The following is a 14,023-nucleotide window of genomic DNA, read 5'->3' as shown; positions in this document are numbered from 1 at the left end:
TTTTTTTCCTTCTATTTAATGGTGACATTATTTGCTTAAACTCTTTTCTGAGAATGAAACTTCAGAATTTGAAAACCTTCCAATCAATTTGACATAAAATATTCCATAAGGATATATGGAAATGGAATACGTACGCTTTAAGATGGTCCACTAGTCTTTTTCCCTTACGTGTCTAATTCATAAACAATCAGTATTCAACAGCTTTCTGGATTGTTTCATGACCTTTTACAGAAGGCACCAGCAACTCTGTGGAGAAACTTTTCTTGCTTCATGTAATTGTCCTTAATAAATCATTTTTATTCTTGTTATATCTTAGAGATGCAAAAATTGGTGTTTATATGATACCAATTTGGTGCCTCATGAATTCGATGAAACACATCTGTAATATGGTTGCTTTAATTCATAATTTTTTTCCATTTGCTGCATCCTTCTTTTCTTCTCATTGTTACAAAGTTCAGGCAGTTAGTTGGATGCTTTCTTGTGCTGTATTTCTCTTACAGTCAATTAAGTCGTAGCGATATTTATCAGTTTATATCACAACCGCTGAATATGAATACCCTACAAAATGCACTGAACCAGTTATGCTTGCCACTCTTTTCTAATACATATTCTGCATCGATCTCTTGGAGCCTAATCTTACTGCATGAATTATCTTTAATATTGTATCTTGTAAGTTCTCTGAACCACAGCAGCTCTTTAGGTTCCTTTCTTGGTCCATAGCTGCTAAATTTTTTAATCTTTTTTTGGCATTGCTGAAGTATGTTAAGGTAAGGGATATAACAGAAAAGGAAAAGCGTTCTTTTGGCTTTGTTTTAGGTTATGCAAGCCCATAATTACAATGGTCTTCCACATAGAGAAAACCCTATTATAAGAAGAACATGTTCCAGGTCTATTATGGCTGCTATGGTCTTGGTTTGAAACAATTGGACAACCACCAACTTTTTATTTTCTGTTTCGTTAATAATTAGATTTAAACATTTTCTAGATCCTCTTTGGTTTTTTCCTTTTCTTCCTCCGTTTATGAATGAAATGGAATCATTTTGGCCCCCGGAATTGGAAATTTAGACAGAAAAAACTGATACTGCACAAGTTTTAGCTACTCATGAATCAGTATATTTGCTAGTGGCACCAAAATTCTATTGACATGATTGAATGGACATCTACCTGCTATTCCATGTACTGTTTTTGGCTCTTATGATATAGTTTGATTTTGAGACTTTATTAATCATGAATTTTCAAGCCCCTGATTCCTACTCCCTAACTTTTCTATATTAGCATATCAGACCACAATTATGCTATCATGTATGCAAAGAGGCCCTTAGGTTTTGTGTGAACTTATGGATGATGACGTCTTGTAAATTTTCATTTTTCTAGCAATACCACCTTCCTGATATTATAAACCATTTTATATACGTAAGTTTTTGATGACATAATTATCGATCTATTTCTCTGTTTCATTTAAATTTATTTAATTATGGCATACGTAACTTAGGTCTCTTGAGAAAATTCAATGGGAAATTGGAACCATACAAATGTATGTATAATGGAAAAACATCTAATTCTTGAAAAAAAGAAAAAAAAAAAAAAAGTTGTTTAAGCGGAGAATATCTGCACGGCATGTCATTAGAACTTTGTGGATACTTCTTGCTCATGCTTTGATGAAAACCTTTCTTTCATTTTTTTTTCACCTTGTCTGCATATATTCAATGGATTTATTGATTTATTTACCAAAAAAAAATGGATTTATTGATTTCTATGGTCATGAAACAAGGTTTCCTTATGCGATGATATACTACCATCCAGGAAAAATCCAGAGTTCTGCATCCAAACCATTAACAAGTACCGTTTCACTGATAAGGCAAAGCTTTCTTTACAAAATTTGTTTGTATTCTCTGTTGTTGGCTTCTTTACAGATGAAAGTCAAGACTGGCACATCTGACATGGACGAATCCCAATTCTCCTTATTGCTTTCTGGGGCATCTTATCCATATCAAATAAAGTACCAATATCCGAATTTTTTCTATATGCATGTCATTCAGTGGTCATTACTGGAATTCATTTAGCATAGATAGATCATTGATTGTAGTAGACTTCTAAAAAACCATTGCTTTCACAATCAGGACAGGAAACATGGAATTACAGATTATGTATCTAATAACAATTATGTAAATACTTGTCACATACTTGTATTTACTTTCAGGTAAGCAATCTACTGTGGATAGGAGTTTAACTAGACATTGGACTGTATTGTCATTCCCAAGACCCGAAAGATGTTTGCTTGACAAAATAGTCATGACAGGATACCATGTGCCAGATGAATATATCTTAAGTCTCATGCTATTTAATTTGATGCAGCTAAAATACAAATCTGGTTACAAAAGGAGATACAGACGCTTCAATAATTTTAGTACGAACATCAAATTTTGTCTGAACTAGTGGAAAATTTTGAGAAAATATATAGGTTTTATTATGTTTATTGATGGTCGGTCATCTGAATGTGGTGGTGGATATACCAACTCAAGTTCCCAAATGTTATTGTCTTGGGGTTCACCGTCCAGGCCATCTTATGTGCCGAACTTGGATAGAATAGGAAAAGCAAGTCCAAACACGGAATGAAATGAAAAAAAAAAAAAAAAAAGAAAAGTTCTAGTTGGAACTTATTGAGAACTCCACACATCTAATGCTCTTGTATTCGAAACCCCAAAATAGAAATTTTAGATTCTTGTTGAAATAAACCATGATATTGTTCCAAGGCTTGAAAGATGGATTCCACATGTAGGCCTTGATTCTCTTTCACTTTCATGGCCAAATTTTATTTATTTGTTTATTTTGTTAAAAACAAAAAAAATAAATAAATAAATAAATTGGTGGGTTTCATTTCATGGGGTATGAGCTTGTTTGATGGGACTTTGATGATCATATTATTTTACAAACTTTAAACCCATCAAGTTCCATAAATAAAAAAGAAGCTAAACCAATAGCCATTTCTTTGATCAGAATGGCAATGACATACAACATGAAAAAGGCCCACCCATTGATGTAGTAACTCGTCCAATCAAACGCAAGTCTTAAACCATCATGACTCATTAAAATTAAAATAAAGAAGTTGTTAGTGTCACTTCTTTATCACTTTATCTCATACTCTTACAATATATTCCATGTCCTCTTTCTCCTTCTTTCTTTTTTTTTTTTTTTTTTTTCTTTAGGCTGAGATTTTTATATTCTATGTCAGTTCTCATGGGTTTTTATCGCTTTTTGATGTTGTTTTTCCTTTCATACCATTGAGTCCTGCCGTTTAACATGCTTTGGTTTTTGGAAACAACACTTGTTTTCAATGTTGATTGAAAATAAAATCAATCCGAATTCTATATATATATATATATATATCCATTTGGAAAGCTTTAAATCCTGGGAAGTTGTGTGACTTTTCTTTCCTTTATGAGCAATTTTAGAATGAAAATCAAGACCCTTTTTTTCTTTTTCTGGACAATTTGAATGCATAAATACACACATAGTCCTACGTGGTTGTCTATGCTTTGCTCTCGATGATCATATATATTTTATCACAATAAAACAATAACCAATAGAGACTCCATCATAGTTTTCTCAATCATCAAATAAACTAACAAAAAAGTAAGCTCAAATTATTTTCCTGTGATTATTTTTAATATGGAGAATGAGTCAATCATTCACTTTCATCTTATTATTATTTTTAAAAAAATGGTGATATTTTGTAATTAACCAATAATATAAAAATGACAAAGCATTTAGTTCCAAGCACCTAAAACAAACTATTCATACTCCATACACCTTGGAATGACTACACGAATCCCAATTTTCGTCTCTTCTAGTTCGCTCATTTAGCCTTTTATTCTTTTGTTTTTTCCCCCTTGCTTTTTAAACAAGCAAAAAAAACGAAAAGTGGTTAATGGTGCACTAATTTTAAATTTCCTTTTCTTCTTTATTACTTCTTTTGAATGCTTTTTTTCCATTGCAATGTCATTTTTTATTTTTTTTCAAATCTTGTGCTTCCTGTGGGTTTCTCTTGTTTAATTTTTTTTTTATTTTTTTAAAACAAATTATCTAATTACAAACTATTTAAAATTTTTCACATTCCATATAAATTTAAATCCATACTTTAATAGATACTAATATAAATGCTTAGTCATTAAAATTAATCAATTTTTTTCAATTTTTCTTTTATTTAATAGTGATATTATTTGCTCTAACTTTTTTTGTTTTAAGAATTGTAACTTCAGAATTTTAATTCCTTTCAATCATTTTTTTTTTTTCCAATCAATTTGACATGCAATATTCGATATGGGAATATGGCCCGAATATGAACGTTTTAAGATGGTCCCCTAATCTTTTTTCCTAACTTGTCAAATTCACAAAATATCAGGCCAATAAAACCCTGTGAATCATCTTTCAATATTGCAATTTTTGGTGTCCCAACTTCCAAGGTCAAGGGACAAAGAAAGAACATGTGGCTTCAAATTGCCACCAAAAAATTAAATAAATAAATGAGTTTACGAACAAGTCCTAACCAAATTAAGAAGATTTCTGCAAAATATTTGTACATTTTTTTATATATGTATATTTTTTGGGTGGTGTATCTATCTTCCTACTCATCAAATCCAAAAGTATTTAACTTAGTTTTTGTTTGGATATCAACATCATTACGCACTGTACAACCAAAAAAGAAAAAGCATCATTACAAACTGCTTTGGTCCCACCAATTATCACCCATCATCCCTTAATTCCTGTTTCTTGGGAGAAAATTGAATGAACCCATGGGGGAAAAAATCAGAATCAGTATCTGTTTGGTTGAGAAAATTGGTATCGGAATTTTGGATTTTTTTATTACAAATATCTTATGAATTATTCTCAAAGAATAAAAGAAATAAAAAAAACAATAAAAGAAAAAAAAGAAGAAGATTTTTTTTTTCATATATATATATTAAAAACAGAAACTTACATTAATCTTTTAACATACCATTTGAAATTGTAATAGAAAACAATTTAAAAAAGACCCAGGAAAGAAAGAATAAGAATAATTTAATTTATTCTTCATTTTTCGTTTTTCAACTATTTGTTAATTTTATTTTTTTTGGTTAAGTAATTTAAGAAAAGTATTTCAAGAAAATAACGTTATCAAGAAAAAACAGATAAATTCATATATATATATATATATATATTTTTTTTTTTTTTTGTCGAACAAAAACATTAACATTGTGTGCTTACTAAAAAATTATCTTATCCATTGAACTTGTTTTCTCATTGGATGAAATTTTATCTTTTTCTAATAGGTTGAAATTAATAGTATGACCGTCTTTGTGTAAAGAAATTGTTTCTCACTCAAACTTCCTGTCATCATCATCACGACTTGATGGCCATTTTATCTCATGACTGCTTTTGGGTCCAATGTGCCACTCAACGGTCACATCACCCCCAAATTTTGGTACATAATTTCAACCACGCTTCTTGCTATAAAAACAAAATAAGAATTCACCAAAAAATAAAAAAATAAAATAAAATAAGAAAAAAAAAAAAAGAAGAAGAAGAAAATACATGTAATCAAAATTTTAAAAATATAATTGAAATGTAGAAGATAAATAAAACAGATGTTTAGCATGTTATTTTCTCATTAACCTGCCAATATACTTTCAAACTATATTGTTCTGATTATTACATTTTTTAAAAATTATTAAATTAGGTTAAATATCTCAACCACACCCACCTAATAGAAATTCAACTGTCAAATTTATTTAAAGTTTTTTATTTAATTTTGAAAACAATTTTAAAAATTAATTAAATACTGTCGTTCCAACTAAAATTGTTAACCAAAATTTATTTTTTTAAAAAAATTAATGCAGAAATTTGACTGATAAGTTTTTCAAAGCATTTATTTTTAATGTGGATTGTTCGGTTTTTAATTTGATACAATTTATTTATTAAAAAGGAATAAAATTGATATTTAACTGTATGAAATATTCGTTGTGATTAAGATAAATAAAGATGACCATTATTACTTTTTTATTTTTCTTTTTTGGTGAATAATTAATTTTTTTGTTTTTCAGTCAATTGGAATATATACATATCCTGATTAAGGAATAAACATAGATTATTATTATTTTTGTCTGGGATTAAACATAGTTTATTTTGCATAGAAAATCATATGAAACTTTAGAAGAATAATTATAAACAGTAGAAGAAATTAATTTAAGTTGAAGTAGGATAGAACTGTGGGCCAATGGAAAAACCATGGGCATCATTTCTGACAAGTTTTTTAAGTGATAAAGAAAGAAAAACCATGGGCGTTACTCTTATATCTCTCTCAGCCTTATCCACATTTAACCATTACACGTCATCCATTACTTTATGTTTTATTATTCGTTTTTTTTTTCCTTTTTTATTTTTTGGGAATATTACTTTCCATCTATAATTTGTTTTTTTTTTTAATATTTTTGTTTTTTTAATAAAATATGAAGAACTCCAAGCATGTTATTGTTTTTTTTAGAAAAAAAAAATAGTAATTTTACATTTTTTTTTCTTTCTATGAATACGCAGTTTTGCAACTCAAGTATATCAATTTTTTTTATACAATATTTATTGAGGGTAAATTTTTATTTATATTAATTTAATTGTATGATTAATTCATTTAGATTTTATATTTTTAAAAAAAAATTATTACTGATTTTTTTTAATTTTTTATAAATATTAAAATATATTTATTTATCAAATTTTATCAGTTGATTTTAACTATTAAAGATTAAAAAATTTTAAATTGATAAATTAGTTTTTCTAATAATTTTGAAAAACCAAATAAAGATAAATGATAATTTAAAATAAAATAAAATTTAAATGAAATAATAATAAAATTGAAAAAGTGGAAATTACCACTTATTTAACTAGTACGAGATATACCTATTTATTACATTACAATTGACCATAAATAACACTTTCATCGAATTAAAAGAATATGTGGGCATGTAAACCCATTACCTACCGTTATAGATGGATCCCACCACATCCATCAAATCTCAGCCTTCCAAATTTGTGAGAGAAACAATTAGATCAGGACCACATAGCGAAGGCCTCCAACTTAGTGAATTAATGTTTCCTTAATAGAATCTTAGATTCTTTTTATTTTATTTTATTTTTTTATTTTAGAGTATCCAAAGCATTATTTATTTGGTTTGGTATGATTAGGAGGAGAAGGAGGGGCACTTTGTAATATATATGAAAAAGAGATGCTGATGTTTTTCTTTTCAATAATAAATATATATATATATATATATATAAAAACCAACATGAAGAATCTAATTGCATCATGTCCCACTCAATGTAACATATATTATGCTTTAATTTAAGCAAAACAATGAAAAAAAGATATATAAATATACTTTAGATCCCACAGGAAATTTCTTTTTGTGTCCCTAAATTATTCCCAAGTTGACATCAAACCACGGCAAACTCAGTCCACCCTCGGTTTTTGGAACTTAGAAGCTTGGACCCGTCTATCGTTTTTTAAAATTTTCATTAATTTTATAAGATAAACGTATTCATATTTTATAGCTAATATTAATTATCAACTTTCTAATATTTTCTTACCAAAAATGAATGGTGAAAATTATTTGAGATTTTACTTTCATTCAATGCAGTCATCAATCAATTTGTAAAATGATAAAAAGTGGAAAACTATATGAGCGCTTAATTATATAATTGAGATTTTTTTTTTTTTTGGGTAAATAATTTTATGATTGAGATTTCACCATCATAAAGGTGATGAATTATGTTGTTTATTTTATGTGGTAAGTAGGAGATAATATTTAATTAGGGTGTAGGCAGTAGCTTCCTCAGCTTAGAAAATTTCAACTATGCCACATCATGATGATGATCTTGTGCCCAAAATATTGTTGTGACTATAGTTGCAAATTGTTGGTTTAGTTAAGCTTAGCATGTATATCAATTTTGATTGCTTGCCTACAAATTGGGTAGAATTAACTTGACCAACAAAATTATGCTTGGATTAGGCTCTAAACAATTTTAGTTTCTAAAAAACAGATAAAGTTTTGAAAAAAGGTTGGGTTGTTGGGGGAACCTACTCGTAGAAGTTTAAGAATGTGTCTTCTGCAACTTTTTTCATCTATATATATTATTAGTATGCTCTTTCACTTATAATTGGCTTGTGCTTTATTTTTTATTATTTTTTTAAAGTAGGGTTAAGATATAATTACCCTTGAAATAGGTATTAAATTTAAGGGTCTCGTCTTGTTAGAAGATTCTAGCAAAATGAAAACGAAAAAACATTATTCAATTTTTTCAAAATTTTGTTTTTCCTATTAAGATATTCATTCGCTTGAGTGTCTTACATGCTAATGCTATGAAATATTTCAGTGGTTTAAAGTTTTCAAAATAACTCTATTCTTTTTCAACAACCAACAATACTTTATTCTTTTTCTTTCATTCCCTTATTTTGTTTTGAAAGTTTTTATTTCATTTCCCTTGTAAAGTACTTAAAACCCATTCCATAAAATAATACTCTTATTATTATTATTATTATTATTATTATTATTATTATTATTTCATTCCCCTTATAGGTACTTATAACCCTTTCCACAAAATAATGCTTTCAGGAAAACATGTAAAATAAATTTCTATCCCAAAAATAACAATAATATAAAAAAGTACATAACAAATCATTTTTTTAGCTTATTTTAGGTGTACATCTAACTTCAACTAGCCAAAACATGATGATCATTTATATCTTATTTCGTGCGCAAACTAACAATGTCATACAAGGTAATGAAGTGTTTATTGATTATTTCATTGTCCAAGAAAAAACAAAAACAACAAAAAGTTAGGAACAAAGAAAGGGTAGTTTTGTGTGCATAATCAATTTAACTTACTTTTTTTTTAAAAAAAAATTAATCAAGTTAATTAATTTACGTAATATATATAGATATATACAATTTTTTTTTGCTAAAAAAAACATTATTCAAATTAATTGAGTAATATTTGGAATTAAAAACAAACAATATTTAGTAGATAAGTAAATAAAGGATATTCCTTGAACTTTTTTGGTTGCGTGAATATTATAGATGTGGGGGAATAAAAGGCTTATGAGAAAAATTACCCGATTAAATCAAAGAATTTTAATTCCAAAAAAAAAAAAAAAGTATCAAAGATATTTTACAATGAACTTACAAAAATAGTTTCAACACTTATGAAACATGTCACCATTAGTAAGAAAGCAAATTTCCAAAAGTAGCCATAACAAAATAGAAAACCAGAGTCCAAATTTGTTACTCTTCGACGTGGCGGAATAATACAGGTGTGGAGACTCAGGAAACTATGCATGCTTCCGTAACTAATTACTCCTCCTTAACCAAAGGAATTGGTGGGTTTTTTTCTTTTATTTTTATTTTTATTTTTTTGACACAAGCCAAAAAGACAAAGACTTTTGTTGGGGTCCACAAGGCCACAACGAGCTTTTGTACACGTCCTAATCCTAGCGCAAGAATCATCGCCAGCATCTGGGTCCCACACACCATATGCCTCCCCTTCTTTCATTGGACTGTTAATTGAAATGACGATTTTACCCTCTGCCATTTTTCCCTATAAATGGCAACCAACGCCACCATTTTCAATTCCATGTCCAAGCTCTCTGAACTTTCCAGTTTCATCAGCTAGACGTATTTTTGCCTTCTCTGTAAGAGAGAATTTTTCTTATAGAAAGAGAGAGAGAGATAGATAGGTAGTTCGCTATGTTGGGTGTGTTCAGCGGCTCAATTGTTTCGGCTCCAGATGAGCTGATAGCCGCCGGAAGCCGGACTCCGTCGCCGAAAATCACAGCGACAGCTCTGGTCAACCGGTTCGTCGAGACCAACAGCTCCGCCGTGTCCGTACAGGTCGGCGACTATGTCCAGCTGGCATACACCCACCACAATGAGTCCCCGTTACGGCCAAGGTAAGAAACAGAACAAAACAAACCGAAAAATAATTATAAAAAAAAAAGTCTCGCTCTGACACTATCATGATCGTTCGTTTTGATCGAAGTTATGTTCACCGTGATTTGCGGTAATTTACATTTCCTAGCAATCAAACGGTTAATGAATAACTCACAAAATCTTAAGACAAAAAGATGATGGAGTTTGTAGCCTAAAAGTGAGAAAGAGAGAGGACTCATAAAGAAGCTTCGTTCATGGCGTGGATAAAATCGAATAATATTAAAATCTAAAAAAATCTAAAACTAATTTTTTTTTTTTTTTTTTTTTACGGCTTTGATTAAGTTTTCCATCATCATAAACAAGTCCTGCGATTTACACGTGTGAATCTGTTTTTGATGAATGCAATGATATATGCTTTTCAATGTTTTCATCGCTGAGTTTTTTTCTGGTGTTGTCCGGGGATTCAATGGTCATGATTTCGCAATCGCCTCAAGGTTTGTGCCGATGGCGCAGATCCCATTTCGATCCGCAAATTAATAGTTTTTTTTTTTTTTTTTGGTCTTTTTGGGATTTTTGTGGGACCATGGTGTCCCACGTGATCGTCCACGTGAGGGAATAGAGAATCTTTCTAGACTAGACTATCGTCGTCATCATCATCATCCACGGCTTGATTCTCACAGGTGGCACAAATTCATGTTGCACGGCCACGTGGACGGTGAGATGATAGTTAACGTAATTGATGATTTTTTAAATGGGGTTGGCTTGTGGTCTCTGTCTTCCATTTCATGACGGACAAGTCCGACCCATCTCGTGGAAAAAGGAGGACATGAAATCCTTTATTAATTTATTTCTCTCTTTTTAAAAAAGTAAAAAATAAAAATAAAAAGGCTTTAAAATATTATTTGATTATTCCTGTTTTGCCTTTTAATTTCTGTGGGTAGGAATGTGAAAATGCTTTATGTCTATAAATGCTCTAGCAAAGAAAGGTGTTTACTATTTAATGAGTGTGTGTGTGTGTGTGTGTGTGTGTGTGTGTGTGTGTGTGTGTGTTGTTGAATATGTGTATAATTAAATAAAATTGAATATTTAATGAAAAATACAAGTGATGAGCATTTTTATATACAATAGAAGGGTTATATATATATATATATGTATATATTTTGTTTTTGATAAGGGGTGGCATGATCAATGCAAATTAAAGTGAGGGTCCCTCCTAATAAATTCAAGAAAGTGAATTTTAGAGAGTAAAAGCTATAGAGAGGATGAGGTGGGCATGTTAGAAATACAGGCACAACAGAATTCAAGTTGGAGTTTTGGATTCGTAAGGAAGTGACACTTTATGCTATTTCAAACTATTTCTTAAGGATAAGCATTGAGCAAGCACCGTCGCATAGTTGCCGTTTTGCAATCATTAGCTTTTCTTTTTAAACTGCGTGATTTTGCTTTTGTGAGGGCGGGAATGATTTCCCTTTGCCTATTGACAATTTTTCCACCTAAAGTAATTTTTTTTTAATTATTAAATAATAATAATAATTATTATTATTATTATTAATTTTTTTTTTTTTTTCTTGGGATAGAAGCTTTTGAGTATGTTTGAGTGATTATCTCTATTGTTTGGATTCCCTCCTTGATTGGATGAAAGAATCATCTGTTTTCAAGATGTGACATTTTATTGGCGTAAATAAGAAAAAGTTAGGTGATATCTCATTTTTTTTTTTTTTTTAATTTCTTTGTTTATCATATGATTTCACATGACACATAATACTAAAAATATATAGTAATACCCAGTTGTGAACTGCACCAAGTGAGAACAATTAGGAAGAAAATTTTTAATTGTGTGTGTACAGGAAGCTAGAGGCCCTTTAAGTTTCATATCTACTATTAGTCTATTTAACGCCTGTCAGTTTTTATTTTTTTCATTTTTCTGAGTAGTTAGCTTGTCACATTTGATTATACATTAAGTGGTGAACTTTATGTTATGAGGAAGCTACTGTTTCTGCTTGTTTATGAATGGTATAGAATTAGAACAACTTTTTTCAATAGTATTAGGATTATCTGTTTTAAGTATGCAAAGAAGTTCATTATTAGTTCATATGGACTGCTCTGTTAAGACATAATTTGGATGTACAAAATCTGAAAGTTATGAATTGGGAATTTACAGATCATTTGCTGTTAAGGATGAGATATTCTGCCTGTTTGAAGGGGCTCTTGATAACTTAGGAAGTTTAAGGCAGCAATATGGACTTGCCAAATCGGCTAACGAAGTGATCTTGGTGATTGAGGCATATAAGGCGCTTCGTGATCGAGCACCATACCCTCCAAACCATGTTGTTGGCCATCTCAGTGGAAATTTTGCTTTCATAGTTTTTGACAAATCCACTTCGACCCTGTTTGTGGCTTCTGTAAGTCAATTATTCACCAGCCAAAGTGCCTTATGAAAGCTAATACATATGGATTTGGTTGGTATCCTAATGGGGTTGGTGGTTTGATTTTGACAGGATCAATTTGGTAAAGTTCCTCTCTATTGGGGAATCACTGCTGATGGATATGTTGCTTTTGCTGATGATGCTGAATTGCTCAAGGGTGCTTGTGGCAAGTCTCTTGCTTCTTTCCCTCAAGGTGGGTTAAAATACTTTTCCTTTTTTTTTTTTTTTTTTTAACTACGATTGACTGCTTCATATAGAAGATAAAAGTGTAGAATATGAATAGATTTCTTAGTTGTCCCCCTTTTTTTTTTTCTCCCTTGTATGTGTCTGTTTGACTGCGTGGACTTGGAATTTTTTTCAGGATGTTTCTTCTCCACAACTGTAGGAGGACTGAGAAGCTATGAGAATCCTAAGAACAAGATCACTGCTATACCTGCTACTGATGAAGAAATCTGGGGTGCAACATTTAAGGTAAAAATTCAAACAGACTCAAATTCTAAATCAGAAATTCAAATTGTAAAGAATCTAAATGAGTTTTCATTGATGATAAATAATGATTACTTCTTCCTTTTTACCAAACGTGAAAGATGAGGTTTTAAGAAAAGAAATTTGGGATTTTCAAAGAGATTCTGGGACAAAATATTTTTGTGATATTTTCTCTGGAAAATTCTTGATTTGGGTTGGGATAATGATATATAATATATATATATATATATATATATTTGTTTGCATTTTGTCTCTTCAAGTCCCCTCGTCCCTATTTTATGATATGATAGCAGGAAATGAGACTAGGCAATAGCAAACAGATAGTGACGAATTGAGACTGGGCAATAGCAAACTGATAGTGACTAATTCTTTCTTATATTACATATTTTTTGTGGCAATGGATCATTTAGAGTTAACTTTCTACTGACTTTAATGGAATCCATTACAACCACATAAAGATATGGTTTGCATTTCTGATACAGTTGTTTTTGTCCATTTGTTGGGGGTGAATTTGCAGGTGGAAGGGCCAGCAGTTCTTGCAGCCAGGCAGTAGATCTTCCTTTCACAAAGTGAATTACTTTGATATCTATCAATTTTAGGAACAAAGGGTTTTTTATATGGTCATGATTTAAAAGCATGCAAAATCAAGGACCATGTATATATACCTTGATAATAGTCGTTAGAGTGGATATGTGGTTGAAGTAGCTTCTTTGTTTAGTCGTGCAGTTTTCTCTTTAGACTAGTTTCTTTACCCAAAGCTTTTATCATTGTACAGCTGTGTTTTATCTTCGTTTGTATGATGGTTTGGAATTAAATGAAAAAATCCATCAACCTTTTGGTTGATTTGTCTAATAGTTTTATATATACCCACTTGCAAAGGAATAAAAAAAAAAAGATATATCGTTCATAACTTTCCTTCAAGCCAAACATAACTAAAATCCAAGATGAAAAAAAGTTGTATGGCATCCAAATGTACCTGAACAAATGGCTTGCTTGGATCTATCTGAGCTCTGAAGGACAAGCCAGGTCATCATTTTACACTGTTTGTTTTTATTTTTAAAAACAACCTCCACTCCAAAGACAGTACCTGTACAAAAATGACAATTCCTCCAGCTTGTTCATTATAGTGGAGATGTCTATAAAAGTAGTAATTGGGCT

At 30.2% G+C, this 14,023-nt stretch overlaps 1 protein-coding gene across 1 annotated transcript; it reads left to right on the top strand.

Annotated features, from left to right (window-relative positions):
* The first annotated feature begins 9,652 nt into the window (after window positions 1-9,652).
* LOC107423293 (stem-specific protein TSJT1) lies at window positions 9,653-13,717 on the top strand. Its single transcript, XM_016032829.4, has 5 exons — window positions 9,653-9,973; window positions 12,115-12,355; window positions 12,452-12,572; window positions 12,741-12,850; window positions 13,383-13,717. Exons 1-5 carry the CDS (start codon window positions 9,771-9,773, stop codon window positions 13,416-13,418), a joined length of 711 nt encoding a protein of 236 aa, XP_015888315.1. The 5' UTR covers window positions 9,653-9,770; the 3' UTR covers window positions 13,419-13,717.
* Window positions 13,718-14,023: the final 306 nt, after the last annotated feature.

This window comes from Ziziphus jujuba, chromosome 3, assembly GCF_031755915.1.
Source record: "Ziziphus jujuba cultivar Dongzao chromosome 3, ASM3175591v1".
NCBI lineage: Eukaryota > Viridiplantae > Streptophyta > Magnoliopsida > Rosales > Rhamnaceae > Ziziphus > Ziziphus jujuba.
The sequence above is the reverse complement of the archived record's forward strand: the minus strand, read 5'-3'. Positions and strand labels throughout refer to the sequence as shown.

Coding starts and splice junctions, on each gene's coding strand:
- LOC107423293 (XM_016032829.4), top strand. CDS start 9,771: ATGTTGGGTGTGTTCAGCGGCTCAATTGTTTCGGCTCCAGATGAGCTG. Junction 9,974..12,114: donor GAGTCCCCGTTACGGCCAAG/GTAAGAAACAGA, acceptor GGGAATTTACAG/ATCATTTGCTGTTAAGGATG. Junction 12,573..12,740: donor TCTTGCTTCTTTCCCTCAAG/GTGGGTTAAAAT, acceptor AATTTTTTTCAG/GATGTTTCTTCTCCACAACT.